Here is a 25,947-nt window from a genome sequence, read left to right as displayed (position 1 = left end):
ACTTGGGGTCCATTTACCCGTGTAGGCAGTGACGCGTGAGATGAAGTTAGTCGTCGCTTATGCAAGACCAATTATCATAGGTTTAACTACCGCCTAGACGCCCTAATTAGTACAATATACTAAAACGGGGAATGCATCTACAGGGACTGCGTAATCTACAGGGCCTGGAATCTAGCCGTGATAAGCTGTGGCGGTGCTATCATAATGGGAGCGTGATGGGCTCTCCCAGAAAACCAATATGTCTATCCCCGCCATCTGCGAGACAAGTGCTTTCAATGAGCAGCCCAGATCGGATTTCTGTATGTAACGTGGGCCCTGTACCTAGGGGTATCAATCCTGGCTCGAACAGGCAAAAGCAGAACTGACGGGCGCACTTTGAGAGACCAATGAATTGACGAACTTGGCTTACAAGTACTCAAGCATATCCCACCATGATGTCAGTCCAGTCCCTCGTGGTTCCTTACCTCCAATCTGTAACCTAGAAGTTACCAAGTCAATGATCCCCACTGACCGCATTTGGGTTGCGGGGGATGTAACGTGATGGACGGAGGATCGACGATGCAGAAACGTCGATCTTGGTATTGCGTACATGGTATGAAGTGAGTACGGGCACATCAAGCTTAAAAATAACTACTTACTACCCTCACGCCGTAGAGGCAGGCCCTTGTGTAACTAATATTCGTGCATAAAGTGAGGCTGGGCACTGCGTAGGTCGGAGTCTTGCATGTCAGTATTCTGTGTTGTTAAATCTGGGATTCTCAACCACTAGATGCATGCATCGTGTAGTGATCAAGCGATAAGTTGGGCTCAATGAGTAGCAATGAAAGAGCAAGTACATGCAAAAATATCTGACTATACTATAGAAGGCCTAACATTCTTGATGCTTCACATATCCCGAGGGCTAAGATTGAGGCTTGGCACTGTGTGACAACATGACTCGTGTGGCGCAGCGATCGACCTTGGAACGAAGCTCTTAAAGTAATAAAGTCAAAATCCATAAGCCTTGCATCACGTTCAAGCAGATACGAATACGGGGTGAATAATGAGCTGGCAGTGTAATTTTCGTATTCCTTTGAGATCTAGGCGCAGAAACTGATGATAAATGATGATAAACCATGGGATAGTTAATCATGCACTATATATAGTAAGCAGAGAAGGATTTCAGGGCGCTACATGGTATCTCGTATCACATATTTCACAGTACTCCGTATGGATATCACAGAGAACAACTACGGAGTAGAGGAGCTTCAAATTGGCGCTGGACTGGAAATGAAGATGGTGATTGGCGGGGGTGGCGCTAGAGGTGACTTTCGAGACCCGTCACCCATGTGCAAATCCAGGGGCACGGGGTAGAAATTGTAGATTCATTGTTCAACCCTGTTTCACGGGCAATAAAATCAAGAGGCTGGTACCCCCTAAAGTTCTGGGCATTATTAGGAAGTAATACATGCCCTGTACTGCGTGGCCCCATTTCTCACAGGCCTAGCTTGTCAGCTCTGGAGTTTACATCTGCAATGTCCGCTACTAAGCCCCATTCCCTGACAAACTATCAATTTCTTATTCTCCGAACAGAAGAATGTTACCTGGGCGCGTGTGGCTCAGCCGCGCTGGGGTCATTTCTAAAATGTCACTGCCTATTTAACAGCCTGAACAGGTTGTTAACCAATGAGCTTTCGATATTCAGATGAGCAGGAGGTAGCTAGTCCACTAGTGCTGTTTTGAAATCACCTGGGCGACGGTAGCTCCGTAGAGAGCCCAGTTGGTATTAAATTTATTAATGCATAAGCGAAATTGGGCTTGGAGATCGGGTGGTCGTACCGGGTCTGAACGATGGGGCAGTAAAAATGAGGGCCAATCGGTGTCCGACGATGGATCTTATGTATGGAGAATACGTGAAAATTTGCGTCTGAGCTATGCCGTGTAAGTAATTTGTGAAAATTCACTTGAATATCGATAGTTACAGCATTTACTGCCTCGTTTGAGTCGAATACAAGTGATATATCAACTAACAAAGTCAAGAGGAACATGTTGAGGCTCTTGTTGGGTTGTAAGGTACTTCGCACACAACGACTTACATTCGCATTCACGAGGGATATCCTCGGCAGCCTCGGAGCCGCCTGTAGCAAGATTCGTAACGAGTCGGGACCAGTAAAGTCCGAGATATGCCCAGAGTTGTGACTTTTCATGCACCCCGACCGCCGTGGCTTCCGCCGCTTCCGCCCGACACCCAAACTGTTAAGTCCGGATGACCTCCAGCCGTGAGGGTATTGAATACTGCCGAGGACTCCGGTCAAAATGCCAATGGGTTGAGATGGTAGAGATTGAAGTAGAATATCTATCAGATCTATCAACTACCTTGGGAAAACAAAAGGAACTATTAGCAATAGTGACGCCATGAACTTGTAAACGAAAGGTCACAAAAGGCTGGTAAGAAAAGTTAGGTAATCCATACAACAGCTGAGAAAAATTACAACCCAAAATTTAGGTGTCGTAATACCATTACACCTCTATTACACTTTCATCCATCCACGTCCAGCTCTTTTCTTCCCCTTCTTCCTGCCATCTCTTTAATTCCTAATATCTTCGTTTCAGGGCTTCCAGTGGTCTCGTTGGTTTTCTCGACTTCTGTTCCTACTGGGTTTACTCGGTTGCGCCCTTGCTGTTGCCTTGCATCCCAACCGACACCCTTGTCAACGTGACCTCCTGAGTTCCCTGGGACTCACGCCCCTCGGCCTTAACTGTTCTTCGCCTTCCTATCAGCCCTTCCTCGACTTTCATGAGACTGTCATCTTGTCAACGATAAACCCCTTTCCGTTACGCGACTTCCTTCCGTCTGGTCCTGGTATTCCTCGAAACCTCGGATCCCCCTTTTCATCATTGAACTCAACTGGAGCCTCCCGGAGGAGAGTCCCCGCGAAGATGAGCGCCTCTTATCCGTCATGGAAAGATCGAACACAGAACCAGTTTGGAAAACTTCAGATCCAAGTGCCATGGCGCTCATTCCAGCTCCTTGTGCCGCATCGCATGCGTCGCAAGCTCCGGTCCAAGCTCCGGAGCCGCCTCTCGCCCGCCTCGTCCATCTCGAGAATGCAAACCTCCTTTTCGCCCATCGACACTCTCAGATCACTGCAGTCACATCGATGGACCATATATGACTTCCAATACCTATTACTCCTGATCGTGGGCATCTTCTCCTTGACGATCATCCAGTCTCCTGGTCCGCTGGGCAAAACGGCGATCGCCACTGGGCTTTTGTGCTCGCTTCTAATGCCGGTCACGCGGCAATTCTTCCTACCTTTCCTCCCTGTTGCAGGTTGGCTCATTTTCTTCTATGGATGCCAGTAAGTTTCACCCCCTTTACTGTCTGTCTCTTTCTGCAGATGCGCTCGTCAGGAGCTCATAGGATCTGCGGGGCGATGAAGACCATACACGCGTGAAAAGAATATACGGCTAACCAGACTTTTCTTCAGGTTCGTTCCTAGCGACTGGCGTCCCGCCATTTGGGTTCGGGTGCTACCGGCCATGGAGAATATTCTGTATGGTGCCAACATTAGCAACATCCTCTCGGCGCACCAAAATGTGGTGCTTGACGTTCTGGCTTGGATTCCCTACGGACTCTGCCATTACGGAGCCCCATTCGTTGTTTCATTGTTCCTTTTCTTCTTCGGTCCCCCGGGGACCACCCCTCTGTACGCTCGGACTCTCGGCTACATCAGCATGCTTGCTGTCTTCATCCAGCTGGCTTTCCCTTGCTCGCCACCCTGGTATGAAAACCTCTATGGTCTGGCCCCGGCCGACTACTCCATGCAGGGAAACCCTGCCGGTCTTGCGCGCATTGACAAGCTGCTCGGTATCGACCTTTACACCTCAGGCTTCAAACAATCGCCGGTTGTTTTCGGTGCCTTCCCTTCGCTCCATGCTGCCGACTCTACCCTGGCAGCATTGTTCATGAGCCACGTCTTCCCGCGACTGAAGCCCCTCTGGGTCACATACACCCTCTGGATGTGGTGGGCTACCATGTACCTTTCTCATCACTACGCCGTCGATCTGGTCTGCGGTGGTCTGCTCGCCACCATAGCCTTCTACTTCGCCAAGACCCGGTTTCTGCCGCGTGTCCAGGCGGACAAGATGTTCCGCTGGGACTATGACTACGTCGAGATCGGTGACTACTCTCGCGAATTCGGGTATGACCTTGCCAGCTTGGATGGTGATTTCAACCTGGACAGCGATGAGTGGACCGTGGGCTCTTCTTCGTCTGTCTCGTCGGGTTCTTTGAGCCCTGTAGACGACCACTACACGTGGGAAAGCGAGCACCAGCACCTCACCTCGAACCACGACCTCGAGGCTGGACGCTGAACCCGAGCTTCACTTGCACATACCGTTCGACACCAGTCCATTCTTGCATCTACTGTTTTTCTTTGAATCGGCGTTTACTTGACGACAATGTTTTGGAAACATTATCTGCATCGAGCACTTTTCGACACCCTAAAAGGTTTTAATACTGTTGAGAAACCTCCGGTTCCGCGCGGTATTTCCGCTCGAGCTGAAGGTAACCTTCACCTTCTGGCTGTACATGCCTCGCCATCCCGCTTTGGGCTGGCAACTCCGTCTATAATATTAATACCGGTGGTGGAAGGGATGCGGTGTCTACCTGCCTGCACTCGCCAACCGACCGCCACCGTTGGCAACCTTCGCTTGTACACATTCGGACGTCTGCGGACGATCCCCTTTATTCTTCTGACCCATGTCTTTCGCTACGACTTTATGACTTGGGCGAGCCACCTGATTTTTCTCGCTTTCGGCTCATCCCTATGAACAAATATCTTTATCATTCGTGTCGGTCGCTCATCACAGGCGCCTGGGAGCTGGAAATGTTTTCTGAGGAGATGGAAAGTTTTGGCGCTTTGTGCTGCACCACACTCGCTGTGCACTGGAAGGCATTTGCACATCGGTTGTTTTACGACATTTTGCATTGACACATCGAATGACCCTTGCGCGTTCGTGTCTCTGCTGCCTGGCAGGTGGCATAATCGGCCACGGTATTTGCGAGGATCTTCTTCTGTCACGGAAGGATCCGAGGAAAGGATAATCGGACACCGAAAGCTGGGACTCTTTCCAGAAACCGAGTGGCCATGGCAGCCAGAGTGACTGGGATTAATACTTTTGACGGAGGCCATCCCTTGTCACCCTCGAGCTTCGCCGATTCTCTTCGCTTCTGGCTTCAAAGATGAGGCTGATCCGACACCTATATTCATGCACACTTCCCGTCGAATCCTCCACGACTTGTTTGGTTTTTTGTTCGCCTTCCCGCTTGAGCTGGGATGTATGCATGACTCTTATCGTTACTTGGGGACGACGGGAAGCTGTTGGGTATTGCTAGCATTATTCTTATAATCACTAGCGTATGAGTTAATGAATCATTGTACATTATGGACACTTTTTTTATGTTGTAATCTTGGTGACGGTAAGGCTATCGCCTCGGCCTCGGGTGCTGTTATTCTTTCCGTGACCACGGTAGTAGTCCATTCCCTTAACCTGGATTGCTCATCATGAAGCGCCTGTGCCATCTGTTTCACTTGAAACACTAGAAGTACGGCTTACTGGCGAAGAGAAAGAGCTCTTTTTGACATTCATTAGATCGATGTTGAAATGGATGCCGGAGGAACGCAAGACGGCCAGACAGCTGCTTGAACATCCTTTTTTGCTCTAGCCGCCAATTTTTCCTTTCGTAACTACGTCTAGTATCGAATCTGATCTGATTGACCGGCTAAGAGCCACTGGCCTTAGCCGCCATCGATTATCTGGCCTATGTCGATCAACCTATAGGTAATCAGGTACTGCATCTTCCTTGACATACTCTTTGAAGCAAGTAGATTTCGTATTCGTACAAAAGGTTCATTATAGATGTACAAAAAAAGAGAAACGCTGTGTTATAAACAGACGCCCTACCCTGCCTGTCCTCGATCAAAACCACGTTTAAAAACAAAAGGTATGTGTGTATCAAACGCGCGCAGAAAGCAAAATCGCAAACAATCCAAAATAGTCATAAGGGAGAACTTTAGTCGTCAAAGATCTGTACACGATCCGCATACTCGCGGATATTGGAGACGAAGGTCTCTTCAATCAAGTCGCCTTTTCCGCTTGCGACGCGCAAGAGAAGGTCATTTAGTGAGGCTCGGCCTAGGATGTCGACGTGGTCGCCTGTAACAAGTTAGCCCTATATTCTGAAGCTGGGAATGAGGGGAAAGAAAGGAGAAGGGAGACAATACCAGTGTTAGGTCCACCACGGGGCGAGAAGCGATCTGGCTCATGAGGCATTTCAAAGACCTTGATCTTCGAGCCGGCAGGGTTATACCGCTTCATGCGCCAGCCCTTGGCACACATGTAGCCGGAGCTGAGCAGGTTGACGGTGCCGTCACCCTCGCCCATTAGGACGCCGCGGTCGACGCCCTCGCCGTTGGTGACGGTTGTGTCCATGCTGACGTTGAGCTTGACCAGTGGATCGGGCTCTTCTTGGTAGAAGTAGCTGCGCTCTGTCGGTTTGCCGACGCCGTAGAAGCAGTAGATTTTCATGTCTGGGGCTAATGGGAGACGCGCCTCTAGAGGGTTGAGCCATTTGCGCGGGTCCTTCTCGTTAGCTTCGACTTCGCGTTTTGTGTGTGCGACGCCGTGCGAGTAGCTGTTTAGCACTGAATCGCGGTACCAGTCTTCGCTCTGGTCCAGGAGGTACTGCAGACTCTCTGGTGTGGTAAGGTTGCGTTGTGTGTAGGTTGAGTTTGGGTCCTGGAAGTTGAGCAGGTTGCCAAATGTCAGGGTTTGGCCGGGCTGGTCGTCTGGCGCCCAGGTTGAGTTTCCCCAGATGGCTTCGCCGCCCTTGGGGAGCATGCTGGAAATGCCGGGCATTGCGCGGAAGATCTCCGCGCGTTCTTCCTTCGAGAGGAACTTTTCGAGTCCATATACGGCGAATGCGTTCAGCTGTGCGGTATCGCGCATTTCTCCGGACAGTACGGCGGTCAGGCCCTTGACGGCGCCCAGCATGCAGCCGCTGATGTTGACCCATGAGTCGATATGGCGGTTCACCCAGTCTTTGCCGCCTTTGCCGTGTTCGTCGCTCTCGACCCACTTGAAGAAGAACAGTACCACCTGAGATCCCATGCTATGCGATGCTAACGTGATTTTCTCACCCTGGACTAGTACCGCGATCTCGATGTAGGACTTGAGTCGAGTGAAGTAGCTATCACGAACTTCGAGGTTAAGATATGAGAGTCGCCAATCGTATGCGGCCGAGAATGCATTGGTCGGATCATAGCCGATGGTGGCTAGATTCTCCAAGATCTTGCTCCAGATCCAGTATCCGGTGATAAAGAAGTCCGTGGCATCGAATCCCTGCGCCGCACGGAGCTTAATCCCCGGCGGATCGAGGCCTGTCTTCCGATCCAGCATGACATGGTTCTTCCATTCAGCCTTATCCATGACTAGCGCACGCATCATGCTCCAGCTTCCCCATAATCGGCGACGGAAGTATTGTCGTGAACTCTCCCCGGTACCCCAACTCTCAAGGCCAGTCGAGATAACTCCGGGGATCATGACAACGGGGTGTTTCGCTTTTATTCCTTGGGATTGCAGGTGTAGTCCGACAGAAAATGAATCGTAGCTGACCGTGTCGCGCTCGTGCTGCTGATCATTAGTTAGTAAGATGCAAGATGAAGAGAGAAGCGCACGCCTCCTTCCGGGAGAGCACGTACCGAGAATGCCTTCACGTCACTCACAAGTCCTTGGGGCATTGCCTCAATCAACGATTCAAGGTTCAGATCCATGAGCGACTCCAAGCTGATGACCTCATGTTGGTTCGCGAAGAACAAGGCGATGAAGATGCCAAAGATGCCGCCCAGCATGAAGATGAACCCATTGCGACGTTTGCTCCGAGGCTTGATCACCAACTGCTTGACCTTTGCATCACCGAATTCATCCCGGAGCTCCTTTTCCTCCTTGGAGCCGATGTCAAGCTTGTTGTCGGAGGACGGGGCCTTGTCCTTGCCCGTGCGGCGGCGGAGCATAGCGACCGACCGCGAGGAAGGGACAAAAAGGTAAAAAGGCCAGATTTGCCTGGAATATTAAGCCTCAATCGACGACCAACAGAATATAAGAGTAGAAAAGAAAACAAGAAGAAAAAACAAAGGCAAGGCAGAAAACAACGGAACCTTGGAAGTGCATAAAGTCCGCGCACGGGCTGATCGGCATCACATGGCAGGCCGATAACTTTCTTTCCCCGTCTACCCTTCCCACTACCCACAACCCACTTCGATGACCTCGCTGTGATGAGCAATGCTCCCGATCTTCGATACGTGCGATATGACGCCTCGCGCGAAAATGAATACGTCGCCGCCATGCGCCAGCTGATTTCCAAAGATCTCTCCGAACCGTACAGCATCTACGTCTACCGCTACTTCCTGTACCAATGGGGCGACCTGTGCTTCCTCGCGATGGACGATAAGGATGAGATGGTTGGGGTCGTGGTGTCGAAGTTGGAACCACACCGTGGCGGTCCATTGAGGGGGTATATCGCCATGCTGGCCGTGCGCGAGGAGTACCGGGGTCGGGGAATCGCGACCAAGCTTGTGCGCATGGCTATCGATGCTATGATTGAGCGTGATGCAGACGAGGTATGTATATACTAGAAGTGAGCCTTTGGCTATTAGGTTTGGACCAGCTGGTTTAGTGCCGGGGGCGGGGATATGTTAGCTGACCTGGGTGTGCTTTGGGTAGATCGTCCTGGAAACTGAAATCACCAATACCGGCGCGATGAAGTTGTACGAGCGACTGGGCTTCCTTCGTAGCAAACAGCTCCACCGATACTATCTGAATGGCAATTCAGCCTACCGGCTTGTGCTTTATCTTAAAGAAGGTGTGGGCGCCATTCGAACGGCTCCGGTTGATCCCTACGGTCCTCCGTCAGGTTTCGGGATACCCGACGGGTGTGTGGAACACTCTCATGCCAATATGGGGTCGTTGATGTGATTTCTTTGGTGATTCTTTTGGTTTATCAGCATCCAGAAGCCTTCTCGTTGCTCTGTGCAGCTATCCCGCTGGCATGATGTGTCATGACAAATGTATGGAAATGAGCGAATAGATACATCGCACAGGAACTGGTGTCCTCGTGGAACTTATAATAAACCTGCGTCATGAGGCGCTTAACAATTATTCATTCTGGTAGTGGATGTGCCATGCGGCTACTCCTCTCCCTCGCTCATTGAGTCACTCACCAGAAGTTGTCTCAAAATCTAATCCACATCTGCCAGATGAAATCGATACTCCCGCAATTCCTGTCTCTTTGCGCTGCACTCGCTGTCCTTGGCAAGACCAACTCCGCACAGCAAGATCTGCTCGTCGGCGAGGACGGTATGGTCCGAAAAGATAGAGTCTCCGGCCACAACGATGCCGTATACGACATCGTGCCCAAGGAAGACCAGATATGGAAAATCGAGTTCCTCGAGATTGCCCCGACGCCCATTATCGCGTAAGGTCCTCCCTCTCCTTAAGGTGCAGCTTGATAACGTTTTGATATCCTGATGAAGTGACCGTGCCTTCTTCGTTTACCTGGGCGGTTATCTACCTGAATCTAAAAAGAAGGAGCTAGCACTTCCCGACGAGGGCCTCGTCAATGCGACCCTCACTGTGAGCTTGTCTGCCGTCTACGCGGATGGTAGTTACGCCGACGAAACATCCTATACAGTTCCGTTGAAGACTACACCCTTCGGTGATCTTGCCCACCTCGGTATTCGCGATTCCCGTGGAGTTCAGGTCGAATATATGCCTAGCAGCGATGACGGTGACATTTTGGTAGATTTTCAGATTCTGCACATAGGTGTTTTTGAGGAGCGGTATGTGGACCTTCAAGGTCGACGCAAGGCTAGGCGATATAGACAATACGTGCCTATTTGCTATGTCGTTGACACAATGGTTAGATGGGAGGCTCCATTAAATAGTATGTTTGGGATAATCGACAAGCTCAATGGCTCAACTTTCCTATAACGTTCTGTATTCTGCTGTTACAGTTGATGAATATCATGCAACCTAGAACAACATTAGAACACAATACGTACGCAATTACATTTGATATGATTCATTCATATTCGATGCCTTTTCTAGAAGAGCCTTGAACGAAAACATGATTATCTGCCTTTTATTCGGATGCTCGCACAGGGATGCCACGACCATCTCTATAGTCTCCTGGCAGGAGACTCTCGGTTCATGCTTCGAGCGCACCTGAGCTTTGGCTTCAACAATGGCCTGGTTCCGAAATGTGGACCTCGACTCCAGGAAGCCGTCCACCTGGCAAGACATGCTAAAAGCATCTGGGACTGGGAGGAGACTTCCTAGTATTCGCTTGTGCTTTTTGAGCATGAAATCAAAACTTAGATGCACTCAAGCCGCGTTCCAGTCACTGTCCACATTAGGGTGCCTCGCACAGATTGATTGCAAGAAACTTAGGAGTGACGGACGCATTGACAAGTTCCTCATTGTTACCATAAGCCCTCTCCTGATCCATGCGGCGTGTCTTTGCCTTTAGCAACTGGCCCACTCGATATTTCTGCTCGTAAGAATGCCAGAAGGTCCCTTCTGCAATATCCTTTGGCGAGGTACTGTTTCGGATCCACATTAGGTAGTCATTGAATGATTGGAGACCCTCCAGATGCTCAGTGGCTATGTGAAACTCTGCGTCCATTCCCAGCCGCGTGTGGACCTGCCATTTATCGGTTGGCGGTACCTTAGGCCATATGGCTTTCAGGAGTAGGAATTCTTCTTCGGTTATCTTAGAACTTGAACTGAGTGGCCCTCTGGCGTGGATGCTCGTCTTAGAGTTGATGCCTACCCTCTTGAATCAGCACGAGGGGTCCTCTTGTCAACAAATGCCTGCTTAGACGCTAGGCTGCTCAGATATGCGAAGCATTGCCTCAAGATGGCGGCTCATTCTCCGTACTAGAGCCATCGAACGACGCTTGTACGTCTGGCGAATACTCCACGATCCACTCCCCATCTTTGAACTCTTGTCGCAGAAATACCGTGCTCTCATACCTAATCATCCTAATGGAGTTAGGTGACATGAACCCATACATTACTCGAAGCTCGAACATAGGTATATGGGATGACTTGGGCAAATAAAAAGGCCTTGAGCTCGGCTGTCGGACAGTCGGGTAGCTGTCGAACTTGTGCGCCTCCACCCAGGGAGATTTCAGCTCCCCTACAGCCTTGAGCTGGTCAATGCTAGGTGGCCGGGTCGATTGAGATCAGTGCCACGTCGGGGGTGAGGGTATATCCGGGATACATCAGCAATGTCGGCTGATTTGAAATCCGCGAACCACACCTTCCATGATGTGTAGCTGGAATCGCCCTTGGAGTTCGTGCTCGTCGCAATGGCGACAAATTCTGCATCAACCTGTCTACCCAGGAGGCTCCATCTTAGCAGTCTGGGGGACCAATCTTGATTCTTCTCAAATTGCTTTACCTCTTGGAAGATGTTTGGCCAGTCGCTCACAGGCCCGAGGAATGTCTTGTTGTGCAATGCGCTCGCCCTGGCATGATGGCAGATGGGTCGGTTGGAGGAAATATGCAGCTGTGGCAGAGGCTTTCTCAGAAGGGCACGGCCTGTTACCATTGACGGCATTTTGGACTCATCTAATCAATCATTCGTTAGTATGGATCAGCTGACGTATAAGTGTTATAAGTCTTTAACACTACTAATCCCAATAGCATACGCCTGGAATGTAGAGTGTAGAGCCTATATCACAGAGGAATAGGATAACATACTGGAAGTGGAGTGAGCAGAGGTGTTTTGCACGCTCGATGGAGATGCTCAGAGGAGATTCGGAGCGCGACAGGAAGCACTCATCAAGGCTCCAAGGCGAAGACAAAGAAATCAAGGAACTGGCTCTGGGGCAATGCGCACTTTAGTAGCACCTCTGAAATTCTGGATGTCGTCGAAGATATCTACCATAAGCGTCATTGTCCCAGTGCCGTAAGCTTCGTCGCCAGCTTTCAACATTCCGACAAGTTCACCTTGGAGGTTGATGCTGAGGCGCGGAGCTTAGAATCCTGGGAGAAGGTGACCGACCAGACCCAGTAGCTATGGCCCTCGAGGGTCTGTACGCATTGCCCATTGCTGGCATCCCACACCTTGTAGTATCCTATGTTTTGCACGCTCGGCGGCTCCATGGAGACGGTCCGGAGGAGATTCGGAGCGCGACAGGAAGCGCCCATCAAGGCTCCAAGGATGAACGGAGATTGTCAAATTAACACAGAGTGCCGTTGTGAGGTGATGACACGATGGACAAGAGGAGTGAGAGAGGATGAGAGAGGAGGAGGCAGGAATGAGAGAGGAGTGAGAGAGGAGCGAGAGAGGAGCGAGAGAGAAATGAGACTTAAATAGTAAATACCATTGTTGAATGTGGGGAATGGGAAAGACTAGCGTGGGAAGCGTGCCTGTCAAACCCGAATTGGGTTTAGTTGATTTTCTTTTACCCCAGCTTGGCACCATCCAAGTCTTCCCTCGGTGATCGGACCATCACCATAGAGTGTGGGAATTAGACTTCGATCCGGTCATAAATCCACCTTGTTACTTCTTCCAGTGTTGTAACCCAAAGCTACCAAATCTTGCATCAACATGTGACTCATTATTAGAAACAACAAGACAGTCAAGACTCAAACTCTGAGACGCGTTGACGCGAAACGAGGGTTTGACGCCCTACGAAGGCCGATTGCGGCTCGCTTCACCCGACTGCCCACTACCTACCTCTCAAATAGTGACGAACTAACTAACTACACCATTTGAATTTCCTGTAACCAAGTCTAGTTACTACTTTTTCAACGGAACATTGATAACACCAAATACTATCCAGTAAATCATGCAACTGCCCGAAACCCTCAAAACGCGTAGAGCAAAGTTCCCAGTCATCAGCTACCCACCTGCCAAACAGGGTGATTGGCCCGCCTTGATAGCCGGGGAGTCGGGCTAGCCAATGCAACTGTGTAGAACGAAAGATGAGGCGCAAAATCTGACGACTTCAAGACGAAGATTTACGAGGAAGCCCACTGTACGGTTTTTCCTGCTGATAACGAAGAGCCGGCCAAGGTGTTCGGGAAAACATTCAAGTACGCTGCCCAGGCGTAATGCGAATACTCCGTTGAAACAGCGTCCAGCGATTGACCGCAGATTACGGCAGTTGGACGGAAAATAGATTGGTGTGACAGGTTTTGGCTTCGTTTGTCATTTGCATTTCGCTTGAATTACTCTCGTAATTCGAGGGCTCCGTTCTGACAATATCTATAACCAGTACGCGAATGCAGAATACCTATAACTTACTTCAAGTAAAGCATCCACCAGGCGGGTAAGATGGCCAGGTAAGATGGCCAAACTGGGTATATATCAGTCGGCGAGGAACCAAGGAGTAATTATACTAGCCATTGGCCCCTGCAGCGTGCAGAATGTTGTTTGATGCATTCACCATCGATCAAACGACTCATTTCCCCCTCCGGTCTGCGGCTGCTCTCAGTGCTCTGCCAAGCCATCATTCAGCTTCTACTTCGGTTTAGAGATGGAGGTCAGTACGAGAAGTGCACCCCAAGACTCATCGGGACACATTTCACTTTGTCATGACTCATAGTCATGGTTGACTAAAACCTTTCCATGGCTCTTGTAGTTGGTCTGATCGATTAGCAAACCCACCAGTTAACCCAGGACGCTCCATCACCCCATGTGTCGTATAGGTAGGTACCGGAGTGAAATGGGAGAAGATCAACCGTATGAAAAAAAGAACCTGATGAATTCTCCACCTACCGTAGGTTCTTGTTCAGACACTAAGGTCAATGGATATGATGTCGTCGTCAAGTGTGACCTGCAACGCAGCCTCACGAAAGCACAATGTGACACAACCCTCCAATGGGCTCGCCTTAAACGGTCCGTTCATATCCAAGGTATAGCAAGCGCTTAGTCGTTCGAAGGTTGGTATATTAAGGGCTCCTCTCACTTCATCTTTCCCTTCCTCAATCCCTCCTCCATCAACCTTCATCCCCAGACCCAATCAATTATATACCTGACACAACGAGGTTTCCGATTGATCTGATGCGCGGAATCAATGGATGAGGCGCCTCATGACGCCCGAGTCGAAAATCAAGGGCCCCAAGCTCGTCCTTCCCTCAGCTGCCTCGCTGCCTCGAGGGGGGCCCGACCCCTCGTCTCACTCTGTAAGTATCCCGCCACCTCTTTCCATCTCTTATGCATCATCCCGAGTCTGCGGACCATCTCCATGACGAAAGTCGATACTGACAACTGCAATCACCTTTAGCCAAACCGTGAGCCAATCGTGGACCATCGGAGAAACAGTGATGCATCCTCGGTCCCCTTGTCTCAGTGCCTTTGAGATCCAGCATCTTTAAGCCTGAGAAAGTTACCAACCGAGGCAACTTCGTTCATGTTTGGGAGCTTGAGATGAACAGCTTCACCAGCGTCAAGAACTTTGCCGAACGGGTCAACAAGGAGGTGACCCGACTTGACGTTGCCCTCCTCAACGCCGGTATCTGCTCATGAGCAACGTTGATTCACGGTCGCATCGATGGCGTGGCCATCATCTCGGCCATCGTCAACGCTGCCATCAATACTGCGAAGTTCTCGAAGTCGGCAGGTACAACAAACAAGTGCGTATCCTTTCCTCGTCTGAACCAGAAGTTTCCGAGCTGATCACTCATTTACCTTGCTCACAGGGTAGTCTCCCGTAGGCTTCACACATACTCGCCGTTCGTGGCGTTGTACGGAAGGAATCGAGATGCTCGACCGATATCTGAAGGGGGTCAAGATGGGAAAGCCACTGGGCGCCCTGGTTGCTGAAGCCCTGCGATAGTCGACCAAGTGATGCATGGACTCGACCGAACGTCTCCGTAAGTTATCCATACCCATCTGAACCGGAAAAACATGAACTGTTCGATGGCTAACGTGTTTGCCCTTTCGCACGACAGGCCGCGATAGATATAACTGTCGGGTGAGGAGAGCTCAGACATACTCGCCACAATTAGGTCGTGGTATGACTTCCGTGCTCGAACGATGACTAGGAAGGCGCCATGTTCCGAGCACCTCTGAGTGGTGATCTTCTACCAAAGCCCCAAGTAGTCATCCCACAGGCATCACTGGTACAGGCCAAGCACCCGTGAATGGGAACATCGAGGCGCTGCAGCCCAGTCAGCATATTGAGCCTAATGGCGCCGTTGGAGACATCCCGATTACCCATGGAGGACGTTACTATATGCCCTCCACGTCGCAGCCCAGTTCATAAGCCAGGCGGGACCCACCAAGACTCACACAAGCTGCACACGGTCACATCACGCCGCCAAAGGCCGGAGAAGAGTAACCCCTCTGCCGACGCACCGAACATCAAAGAGCCAGAAGGCAAGTTGGCCTTGACAGGCGTAAGGGACAGTGAAGCCGAATATTCGTTCACTGCCCTGACAACTGCCCATTCCATGGTGTGGGAGGATATCGACAGGAGTGGAAACCTGCCTGATTTGGTAGCCAAAGCCTTATTGTGTGAGCCGAAACAGGATGCTCTTTGCTTTTTTTACTATCTCGAGCAATCATCGATCTCTTTTTTGAAGAGTTCACTCGAGAGACGTCTTCCCCGGACGAGAACGTCAGTCAAACACGCCACATCTTCCCAGTTGTCGAAACGGGCGTGTAACTTTCACATCGGAATCCCACAAGGCCTCTTGAGCCTGAGCAGCCTCCTATTGCTCAGGCATCTTCGTTTAGTCTCGGATAGTCTCCGCAGGCTTGGCAGATCGTGGAACTCCAGATTCATCGGATCCATGCTTCGGGAGGGGTCTTCGGTCGGGGAGCGGGGGCGGGGGGGTTCGTGACTTGATTAGTGTTGACCCCTAACGACTCGGGGACGAGTGGATTGTTGGCATGTGCTCCCGGTGCCGGGGACTGGAGCGGGTGTTTTGTGGTCTTTTCCCCTGAGCTCTGGCATCGGGCAATCTGCATCGGAGGTCGGAGGGAGATGTTGAACCTCTGTAGGATATGGCTGCTGGTAGAAGGCCGGCGCGTCCTGATAACCTTGAAAAGCGGGTCCATGCATGCCCCTGCTCTGAGGTCATCGCAACTTCGCAAGTGACATTCGCAACGTCTGTGAGCTGGGATAATGGGATTCTGTGTCATGGGAGGAAGCCGGAGACTCGGAGTCTCGGAGTCAACAACCGAATCTCCATATCTCCATTGTCTTTGGGGACAAACGTGCCAAGCCGATTGTTCCAATAGGTACAAGGCGTGACTCGTGGTATATATAGCTGCGGCTCAGGTCCCTCTTGCAAGCGAGAGCCTTGATTACCCTATTGTGAAGTCAAGCGCATGTGAACAATCCGAGCGCGACATACGCGATATCATGCGATCCGATAACAGAGAACGTATGAAAGAGAAGATGTTCTACATCACTGGGCAACGTTGTCTGGACATTTAGGCCACCATATTGGCCTGTTGCCTTGAGATTAACTCGCTCAACTGTGTCTTCTGCGAGTCTCTTTTCTACTGTTTTACTGCCTGGTGTACGGATGAATGTACATAGTCCTACTCCAATTACAATTCTCGTTTGAATTCACTCCCATATTCAAATCTTTCGCACATCAAAGAGAAGACTCTCAAGTCTCAACCTAGATTGTGAAACAAATGCCTCATAGTATTCATACATCGTCTGTCTCCGCCATACAAATTCACCAGATTCCTGGTCTATGGCGAGCAAGAGAAGAAAAGAACGGCTTCTCATCCACTATGCATCTGTGTATCTTCGTAGACTTAAAACTAACCTATGTTAAGGCATTGCCCAGGAGGGTTGGCTGAAGCCGTTGCATATTCCATGTACTATGTTGAGAGGTCTCTGGCATCAAGAATGTTGTACATGTCTCCGACCTCAATGAGACTTAACCGCTCCCATGTCTTATTATCCAAGCCAATTGCATCCATGCCAAAAATTGTGAATCCCAGATTACCCGGCTCATCCGGAATCCCATCCGAACCCCTCTCCCCCGATGTCAACACGAAGGGTTTGTCTTTAATTACAAATCTCTGGGCAGTCGACCGCGGTGTATACATCCATCTCGCAGTATGCATGTCATCCAAGTAGTACATACCGGCTTCCAGCTTCTCCACCCTGGCTGTGCCAAGCGAGTTTATGTCGTTGAGGTAGTGCGGATTGGATGAATCTTTAGCCTCGGCATAGATCCGCGAGCTGACGACTTTGGAAAGTCGAGTGGTTTTGGAATCATTTGGGCCATCGGATGACCCAATCAGAACTTCATCCCACGCATCCTCGTAATCGGCGACAATACATGCTCGTAGACAAGACTCGAGCATATCAGGCCTTTTCTGCGCGAGACGCACATATGTCATTCGAGAAGCAACACAGGGCCACCAAATTCTGTGAGGTACCAGCCATTCCGGAGTACTTGGTGTGATGCAAGTGATATCGTCGCTGATGATGCGTCGAGCATTGATTGCGCGCCTTATGGATACCTCGTCCCTTTTATCGGGGAGGTCCGGCACCTGTGTGCTCCACCATCGTGCCCAAAGGGGGTGTTTGTATATCCCCAAAATGATAGCGTGAAATTCTTGTTCGATCCTCTGTGGGCGTCGTAGGCGTACATATCGATCCACGTTACCACTATATGCAGCCGATAGAATCAGGTTGTCTTTATTGACCGGTGGAAGGTCTGCCGGCAGAGGCGAATACAGAAGTGGCCAAAAGCTGGCCAAAGGCTCAGCACCACAACTATGATCGTCGATTCCCATATCCTCAGTGATGTTGAAGTGGTTATACGTATTGTACTCTTTGTCAGCCCACTCGATGTGATCAACAAGACGAACAATACCCCTGGTATCGCTGTCGTGGGTTTCCACTCCCGCAGGAAGCATCCGTGCAGTGAGATCGGAAAAAACCGCCGTGTCTCCATTCAGATGTGCCGGACGAGGGTTTTCAAGATTGACAGATCGATCATAATCATTCATGATTTCAAATTTCACATGATTCGACATTATTTGCTCGTATATTGCCTCGCTGCCTTTGTTCTTCCTTGCTAGGCTAGCGTCACGAGCTTCGGCAGCAACATGAACCTCAGGAAGAACCTGAAGCTCCGAGTAAAGATCAAAATATCCCGCCACGGCACAGGAGCGAGCAGCGTGATAAATCATATTGGGATAACGCTTCACCAAGTTGCGAAGGGTCTCCTGGGATGGGGGTTCCGGATACCAGATGCAATAGGGTATCTCAGTGGAGTCATTGATCTCCGGGATCACTCCGCTCATAATTGCACGCGCGTTGAGTGCACGAGTGAACTCCGGTAAGACGCCGCGTAACTCGTGGGCGAAACCATCGTGGTGTCGAATGCCACGGATAACAGCGAAGCGTTGGACTTTTAGTCCGAGCGAACCAGAAATCTTTTGGCCGCGGATTGCGGCATTGCAGTCATCTCTATTGTACAGAGTGGCTCTGAGTCTTGTTTCCATCAGGCGATCTTCCAAGGGTACCAGAGGGGCTTTGTTTTTGCGCCTTCTGCGGGCCATGATAAAAGATCGGTGAGTTCAAGGTATTTTTCTGATGGGTGGAAATGGATTATGGAATTTGGGTCTTGGAGGATCGGTGGAGAATTCCAAGTACTTAAATAAATGGTTGAGATACAAAGACACCCCCGGCTAATGGGACACCCCTGTTCACCGGGACTACAGCTACTGGATTTTCCCGGGAGTTCAAGCGCAACTACAACTTCACTGCCCAACGCCAGCACCATATTATACTTCTTGCTCAATTCGATGCTCCAAAGCTACTGTGGACTAGGCGGCCCTAGGATCCCGTCCTGTCACCTAGTGAATGTGGAGATATTCAATGTGGAGATACCTATTCGCTGGGGGGATTACTCGCTCTCTTGCTTTCATTTTGCTTTCATTGCGCTTTCCGTTTTTATTTGCTATTCATGTTTCGACGCCGTTGTTATTCCATACAATGTAGAAAACAGACCAATAAAAGCCGGGGCAATAAAACGCTGTCTTATCTCAACATCCCATGGCCGTGGTGTAGTAGTCCCATGGATCCCAAGTGCTGGTAAACTGACACAAAATCATTGGCAAATATTTTGTAGACCATTCGTCATTTCTGTCAGCAGTATACTGCGCTTTTCTGGCCTCCCAGTACACAGGTAGCCAGCCTGACTGTTCCCAATCGACGATTGCAAGAACATGATAAGGCTCAGAGCGCGTTATCAAGACGTTGCTCCGGTGGAGATCGCCATGCGTAGATTTGATTTCACTATCATCAGGCAGGTCCTGGCGGAAAGGTTCAATTGGAACAGAATATGGATCTGGCATTGGTTTTCGATACAGGAAAGTGAACCAGCCATGAAACTCCTGGACGGTATTGAACGGCCCTGCTTCGGGCAATGGACTCGACGTGGAATGCTCTATCATATAGAGGAGCTCGTGCAATGTTACCTATACGACGAGAAAGAGGTATTTGTGCAGTTCAGAAGATGCAGAGGCACTTGAGAGCAACATACCTATGAATGACTCTTCCGGCTTCTGTTCAAGGTGGCGAAGGTTGCCGGAGATTGTCCGGAGCTCACAAAAGATCGAAACGCGGTCATCAGGTTCCAGCTTGTCCCACACTTGCTCCAGAGTCTGCGCATGCAAATACTCCATATAAATGAAAGTTTGGTCGCCATCCTCCCGCCATTCGTATATCTCCGGAACCGGGACATGGTTTTTGAGGAGCTGGCCGAGAGCATAGAGGCACTGACCCTCTGAAATACTCACAGCGCTTCCCCATTTGACAAACAGCCCCAGATCCTTGAACATCACAGGTGGTGGTCGCACATGAGGGACGGTTATCGAGAAGGTTTTTCTATCGTCCGGGCAGACTCCTGCTAGATGTTGGGCTTTAGCCTGCGAGCGTACTTCTTCCGGTGTGGGCAAGGTCGTAAGTTTTTTGAAGATTTGGGAATCTTTGACGTCAAAATCGGGAGATTTTGGGATCATCAGAGGCGTCAATTGTACCCGGTCTTGTTTGATGAGTGCCATTTTGAATCGCGTTAACAGCATGTTGTTTGACCATAGAAAGATTCGAGTCTCAGGGAGCCATTTTTGGCATCGTTTGTTCTCCAGTGGAAACGAGGGGAACAGCTGTGCAGTCTAGCGTCAACATCACATGCAGGACAGGGGGTTGACTAAAAGTGCTTGGGTGGGTGCAGAATAGAGCCCTGGAGGGCGTTACAGGGCAGTGGGCGGTCAAAGGGTGGAAAGGCAGCCGTTTTTAGCCTCAAAAGCGGTCATTTTCGGCGTCTCTACTCTGCATCATTAGCGATGTCATAAGCCCCATTCTCGTGCATGATGTATGGAGTACAAAGTGCTATTGGCGGAAATGGAATGGCATGGGCTTAAGCCATGATGTAGATCAACACAGTATTAGGGTGGCTGAGAGTACTCAGTACTCCGTATTCCGTACAAATCGAGCAATCTCGACGGGCCGGGCTTACTGAAGAAAGAAATAGCTGCTTCACACAGCCATAGACGTTGTTTCCAGTATCAGCCCAGGAGTCAGTGGAGTAATGCTTGTCAGTGTCAGACCAACTATCCGACAGGATTACCTCACCAGAGGCCTGGGCATTGGCAAACGCGTAGAGAATATGAGTCAGTCGCTCGACGGGTATATCTTGAGGCTGGAAATTTCGTGCATAGGTGCCCTAGCCATGTCCGTTTAGTTGTTGGGATTCATTGATGGCGTATATGAATGACACATACCCAGTTCACAAAGTAGGCCACGGAGCGATCCGCACTCCAGCACGTGGGGTTAACATAACGGACCCCATACCAATCTGGCTCACTCCTGTTGCCAGAGATGCAGAGGGGAACGAACTAGAACGAAAATGCTCACCTGAATGAAGCCATCTACGGGGGAAAATCTAGGTACGGCGAGCACTTAGTTTCTAAGAGCCTAGAAATGAGGCAATGAAAGCATGGATAAACAGCGATGAGTAAGGCTGTGTACAGATACGGAGGACAGCAGAGATACAAGCTGTCCAATACGAGGGTGGATATGAATGCGAATATCCAATGCAATCCAATGAAAATGAGTAAATAATCGACTGGCAAACCACTCCATGCGAAGGACGTCGATCTACCACCCACATACAAACAGGCACAGAAGAGCCCTTTCTGGCCCCAGTGGGAAGATGCCATGCAGAAACAGCTTGATGATCTCGCAGCAAAAGGCACATGGAGCCTGATTCTCAAACAACCAAAGGCTAAAATCCTACCAGGCCAATGGAGATTCACAGTCAAAACCAACACCAAAGATGAAGTCTACGGATTTAAAGCACGATGGGTCGTGTGTGGCAATTTCCAGGACAAAAACGACGGAGAAACTCTGATAGAGGAGGACTACTGTGGAATAGTAGGTGCTCTGAAATATATCATATAACGTCTAAAGGAGGGAGATGATATCTACAGGAGTGAGACAAAGTCTGTGCGGACTGCGGGAGCAGGCGAGGTCACGTGACCTCTAACAAACTCTCTTCTCTGATACCAATACCGATCCAGACATGAGCTTCATGCACAATGACGTGTGCACATTAGTATCTGACAGTCTAGGAATTCTAATGAAAACAGTACTCATTTGCCCGATGTAGCTTGCTCTAAGTATAAGCTGCTATGCGGGGTTGCTATCAGGCCTGCCGACAGCTGGAAAGTGTGGGCGCCAGCCCACTGGACGACTGTTGGAAACTCGCTTTGCGCATTTCCGACCAGTCGCCTCCAGAATAGAAAAATGTAAACCATAACAAAGGAAAGACTCCCAGCTCTTCGACAGCGTACCCGGGGGAACCATGAGGCATCCGCCCGCCTTCCAGGCCTGCGCCTCCATTGGTGTCCATCCAGCCCAGTCTCTCTCTTCGGCCGGTCGGCGTCGTAGCATCAGCGGTGGGACAGCGAATACTGGTCCTGTCCTAAGTCGCAGGGCCGTTTCTTTCACCAGTCGGTTCATGTGAACAGAGATAGGCGGTAGGTGGAGTTCGGGGTTCAGCGCCTCTGTCGCCGTCGTTCTAAAGGCTCCGCTGATCATGCATGCTGCCTGCTTCTGTATTGCCGCGAAGGGCTTACAGATTGTGCGAGTCTTGGTTTTGGTGGTCAGCATGGGTTGATACCACACGGACACCCCAAAGAGCATCTGGGGGATTGTGGTCATCGGGGGATCTCTGTCTTTCCGCCCGGTCTACCAAATCCTTCGGCGTGAGCTTCCTGATTTGGTCCCGGCTACGGGGAACGAGCCTCGGTGCCGGTGGATCAGTGGGGTCGCCCACCGGATAATTGACAAAAGAGATAATTCACCCGAACCTCCCCAGTGATGTCACGTAGTGTTTGGTGTAAACCTACTAGATATTCACTGGTATTTCGTGATTTCCAAACTCAACTGCTAACCTCTGAAATACCGAAATACCGAAATAATGGAGAAGTTGCCGGAAATCCATGGCAAATAAAGGCTAGCAAATGGACTGGAAGTTTACTTCCAGTAGAACCAAGTGCCAACTTGAACGTTATGTATACAATGGATGGTGTGCCGGCGTGATAATGGAGATGGAGGATGATTGACCAGGCTGGCAATGGATGGTTGGAGCCTTCGGGCCTCACGCGTCTCAAGGTGGTCTTGAACTCTTGATCCATAGGTCACCTCAACATCTGCTAAGGTATATCTAGAATAGTGTATGTACATGACCAGTGACCCACTATTCTCGACACCTTGTGATGGGTCCGCGAAAGAAACTCTGCTGGATCTTTGCATTTTTCTCGGGGCCAAGTGAATATTACCATAGACCGGCTTGTTGACACCAGAGAAAATGCTACTGTGCCCTTTCGCTTGTGTACAATATCACTGAGCTTATGAAAGTCAGAACTGGCTTTATACTTTCAATATACTGTATTCCCGATCCTATTTTCATTTATTTTTAAGCTGTCGGCGACGTGGCGACCATTGCACCCTCTACACGTTCCCTATTACAAACGGTGGAGCCACATCCATGCTATTACATCCATGCTATTACATTCTTAGAAATTTCATTCTTTTTTAACTAACGGCTAACGAAAGTGCAAAGCGCATAAAGAAATCTACTTCAACAAAATCTTTGGCGTTTTTGGCAAATCCAGGCTCAACAACTTGGCCAACTAAAGTTGTCCTAAATCAATAACAGGGGAACAGAAAATAAAGATATATATGTGCATATAGTGGTCAGATTGAAGCATTTTTCGTTCCTGAGAATTCAGCAGCTAACCCGCCCGCGGGTCCCGTCAGTTTCTTCCAAATAACGATGTCAGCTAGACCGGCTCTTCCTTAGCACCGCCTTCTTCCATTTTTCGCTTATAGAGATCGTATTGGGCCAGCGCAAGAGTGCGCATCTCCATTTGTTTTTCAAGCTGAAGAGTATTAAAATCATCAATCATGCTCAAGATGTCATTCAAGAACTTCTTTCGGTTGAAGGTTTGCTGAGGAGAGCTTTCGGGTTTCTTGTCGTGGGCCACCGGGTTTTCATTCGAAAATTGATAATCTGTAGGACTTGCTGCATTACCCTGGTTTTTGGCACTTTTAATCGCATTGCTCTGGGCCTGGCTGTGCTCGCCTTCGTTGCTTTCGCTCCGGGTGCCCCGGTTCTGGCTGTTCCCTAGTCCCAAGCTTGGGCCTTGAGTTCTCTGGTCTTGGTTGTTCTCGCTTTTTTCGTCCTGGACATGGTCGTACTGTCCACGGAGCAAGATCTGTTCTGTCTCTAATGTTTCTGGGAATGGAGTAGGGCTTTGCGCTAAGCCTATTCTTTGCATTCCTGTCCACTTGTTGTCAAGTAGCTTTCCTGCCCAATTCCGGTAGTTCTTCACTTGAACTAAAGCTACCGCGTAGATTCTTCGGTCTGTTTTTAGGCCTTCTTTCTTAGCTGTGCTGCTCAGTTTCTTGTAGTTTGTGCGGCTGATCCAAACAGGCGGCAGGTTAACCCCCTGCTTCCAGTCAACAAGTACGGTAGTGAATGGGAAGATATATCTTGTGTTTCTCTTCTTGACTTCAGGATTCAGCTCCTCCACTGACTCCAGTAAATCCAGCATTGTACTTCCTTCCCGCCTGGGCTGCCAGGCAACTTTCTTGATATTGCGAATCATGCCCTTGTACAAGGCTTTTCCAGTCTCATCTTTCAGTTCAGCTTGGTTATGAGGACTACCTTTAAGGTACGTGCAATCTTCCACTTTATTAGGAGCCGCATTCGAGCTCCAAATGGTCATCGCACAGTTCAAGGGCCCATATGAGTTAAGGTAGTCAACTCCACTCCGAGCGTTCTTCTTCAAAATGACTGTGCCGTTCTCAAAGAGTCGCTCACTTGGTCCGTCGTCGTCACCCAAAGTTAGGTCAACAAACGGATAATCTTTATAATCCTTGGGTTTTTCGTGATCCTGTTGGCTTGCACCTTGGGTCTCACTAGGCCGTGCGGTCTGGTCAACAAACTGCTGGCTTGCCGAGCTATCGTGGCTGATAGTGGTGTCATTGAGGTCCTTGCGTTCGGGATTTGCGGTACTAGACAAGCTCGAACCATATGAATTTGCTTCTGGCTCTGGTTGGTCTGCAATTTCATTTTGCTGATCTTTATCTGGTCCTTCCCCGCTGTTTTCATCGGTGTCATCGACATCCATTGGCACGCCTTGGCCAATGTTATTGAGGTCCGTGTCAATCTCCATGATATCCGATTCAGTGGCCGCCAAATTTCTTGCGACCTGCTCGTAGCTCGAGAGTAACTGTTTCAAAGATACTTCAAGTTCACCCTGTTTTTCTTTATCCTTTTCCTTATCCATAAGTGCTTTGGTCGCATTGATCTCTTTCTGGAGATCCTTTAGCAGTGTCAATTGTGAAACTCGACTTCCCGATCGAGTAGTCCTTCTGCTAGCTGGTTTTGAATCGCCATTATTCCACCTCTTTTTTGCTCCATTTGTGTGGACGTTTGACACGTTCGGCGCCATACCTTTTCGCGGAACCCAGAATGGTGTATTGGTCTTGCTGTGGGAGGTGCCGTTGTACTTGTGTCTGTAATCCCCACGACGAAGAGTTGTATAGGTTTATAAATATGAAATGCTTTGGATTTGACCCGAAAGGTTCTCAAGGTTCTCAAGGTATGAAACCGAGATGATGGAGACATGGACCAATTTATAGAACACGAGAGCCCAACCATGCTCTTCGAAGATACTAGTATTTTTCGAATTCAAATGACACCGCTCATTTTCCTGAGATGCAATACGTTGCTGGATTGGTCTCAAGCAGAAAGTCGAGCTGAACTGCTTCCCGAGTCATGCACCTCAAGATGTACATGGAGCCAGGCACTAAAATGCCTTTCCGATTATTTTTCGTACCTACTTACAGACATACTGATAGACATATGAGCCTTGTGGCCTATTATATGCGGGCAATATTCACCCGTAAATCAATGGATTAATGGCTTTAGCGTAGAGGTCAACGAGCGTGAGAATATTTGCAGCCGGCGATTCAACAAATGGATTGTCTCAGAAATCCGACTAGGAGTTAGCTGAAAAGAAAAAATAAATTGATAATCAATTTATATTCCTTCTCTGACGCCGAAAAAACTAGGCCAAAAACATACTCTCCACTCCAGAACGTGCGCATTACATGATAAACAGACACTCCCATGCCTGACGGCCTTTCTTGTCTTTTAGGCCAGTGTTTGCAAACAGATCCAAATTTATCGTAAAAGGAATTGACCAGTCTGTTTGTAGTGGCACATCAACAAAACTTATATGCCCACCGTCAACTGGCCACATTTGGTCCATCGATGGTAAACGTCAACATTTGTAGCAAGAACTGTTGAGTGACAGGATTTAGCTACACA

At 49.6% G+C, this 25,947-nt stretch overlaps 10 protein-coding genes across 10 annotated transcripts; 3 read left to right on the top strand and 7 right to left on the bottom strand.

Moving 5' to 3' along the window:
- Positions 1-2,919: 2,919 nt before the first annotated feature.
- N7515_006697 (phosphatase PAP2 family protein) lies at positions 2,920-4,356 on the top strand (the record flags this gene model as incomplete). Its single annotated transcript, XM_056667441.1, has 2 exons — positions 2,920-3,341; positions 3,471-4,356. 2 exons carry the CDS (start codon positions 2,920-2,922, stop codon positions 4,354-4,356), a joined length of 1,308 nt encoding a protein of 435 aa, XP_056521037.1.
- Positions 4,357-6,058: 1,702 nt separating this feature from the next.
- N7515_006696 (phospholipid:diacylglycerol acyltransferase) lies at positions 6,059-8,057 on the bottom strand (the record flags this gene model as incomplete). Its single annotated transcript, XM_056667440.1, has 3 exons — positions 6,059-6,201; positions 6,270-7,677; positions 7,746-8,057. The coding sequence occupies 3 exons, from the start codon at positions 8,055-8,057 to the stop codon at positions 6,059-6,061; spliced, it is 1,863 nt and encodes a 620-aa protein (XP_056521036.1).
- Positions 8,058-8,318: 261 nt separating this feature from the next.
- Positions 8,319-9,018, top strand: N7515_006695 (peptide alpha-N-acetyltransferase MAK3; the record flags this gene model as incomplete). Its single annotated transcript, XM_056667439.1, has 2 exons — positions 8,319-8,663; positions 8,767-9,018. 2 exons carry the CDS (start codon positions 8,319-8,321, stop codon positions 9,016-9,018), a joined length of 597 nt encoding a protein of 198 aa, XP_056521035.1.
- A 281-nt stretch (positions 9,019-9,299) lies between these two features.
- On the top strand, positions 9,300-10,078 carry N7515_006694 (uncharacterized protein; the record flags this gene model as incomplete). The annotated part of the gene is made up of 4 exons (XM_056667438.1): positions 9,300-9,517; positions 9,576-9,881; positions 9,966-9,985; positions 10,056-10,078. The coding sequence occupies 4 exons, from the start codon at positions 9,300-9,302 to the stop codon at positions 10,076-10,078; spliced, it is 567 nt and encodes a 188-aa protein (XP_056521034.1).
- Positions 10,079-11,242: 1,164 nt separating this feature from the next.
- N7515_006693 (uncharacterized protein) lies at positions 11,243-11,665 on the bottom strand (the record flags this gene model as incomplete). The annotated part of the gene is made up of 1 exon (XM_056667437.1): positions 11,243-11,665. One exon carries the CDS (start codon positions 11,663-11,665, stop codon positions 11,243-11,245), a length of 423 nt encoding a protein of 140 aa, XP_056521033.1.
- Positions 11,666-11,917: 252 nt separating this feature from the next.
- On the bottom strand, positions 11,918-12,213 carry N7515_006692 (uncharacterized protein; the record flags this gene model as incomplete). The annotated part of the gene is made up of 2 exons (XM_056667436.1): positions 11,918-12,071; positions 12,113-12,213. The coding sequence occupies 2 exons, from the start codon at positions 12,211-12,213 to the stop codon at positions 11,918-11,920; spliced, it is 255 nt and encodes an 84-aa protein (XP_056521032.1).
- A 2,191-nt stretch (positions 12,214-14,404) lies between these two features.
- Positions 14,405-15,512, bottom strand: N7515_006691 (uncharacterized protein; the record flags this gene model as incomplete). The annotated part of the gene is made up of 5 exons (XM_056667435.1): positions 14,405-14,574; positions 14,786-14,885; positions 14,947-15,141; positions 15,350-15,354; positions 15,416-15,512. The coding sequence occupies 5 exons, from the start codon at positions 15,510-15,512 to the stop codon at positions 14,405-14,407; spliced, it is 567 nt and encodes a 188-aa protein (XP_056521031.1).
- A 1,388-nt stretch (positions 15,513-16,900) lies between these two features.
- On the bottom strand, positions 16,901-18,541 carry N7515_006690 (uncharacterized protein; the record flags this gene model as incomplete). Its single annotated transcript, XM_056667434.1, has 1 exon — positions 16,901-18,541. One exon carries the CDS (start codon positions 18,539-18,541, stop codon positions 16,901-16,903), a length of 1,641 nt encoding a protein of 546 aa, XP_056521030.1.
- Positions 18,542-19,084: 543 nt separating this feature from the next.
- Positions 19,085-20,104, bottom strand: N7515_006689 (Aminoglycoside phosphotransferase; the record flags this gene model as incomplete). Its single annotated transcript, XM_056667433.1, has 2 exons — positions 19,085-19,488; positions 19,585-20,104. The coding sequence occupies 2 exons, from the start codon at positions 20,102-20,104 to the stop codon at positions 19,085-19,087; spliced, it is 924 nt and encodes a 307-aa protein (XP_056521029.1).
- A 3,285-nt stretch (positions 20,105-23,389) lies between these two features.
- N7515_006688 (uncharacterized protein) lies at positions 23,390-24,901 on the bottom strand (the record flags this gene model as incomplete). The annotated part of the gene is made up of 1 exon (XM_056667432.1): positions 23,390-24,901. One exon carries the CDS (start codon positions 24,899-24,901, stop codon positions 23,390-23,392), a length of 1,512 nt encoding a protein of 503 aa, XP_056521028.1.
- Between the last annotated feature and the right edge of the window lie 1,046 nt (positions 24,902-25,947).

Source organism: Penicillium bovifimosum, assembly GCF_028826915.1.
Source record: "Penicillium bovifimosum strain IBT 22155 chromosome Unknown utg000005l_segment0_segment0, whole genome shotgun sequence".
Classification (NCBI taxonomy): domain Eukaryota; kingdom Fungi; phylum Ascomycota; class Eurotiomycetes; order Eurotiales; family Aspergillaceae; genus Penicillium; species Penicillium bovifimosum.
This window is presented reverse-complemented; position numbering and strand designations above follow the sequence as displayed.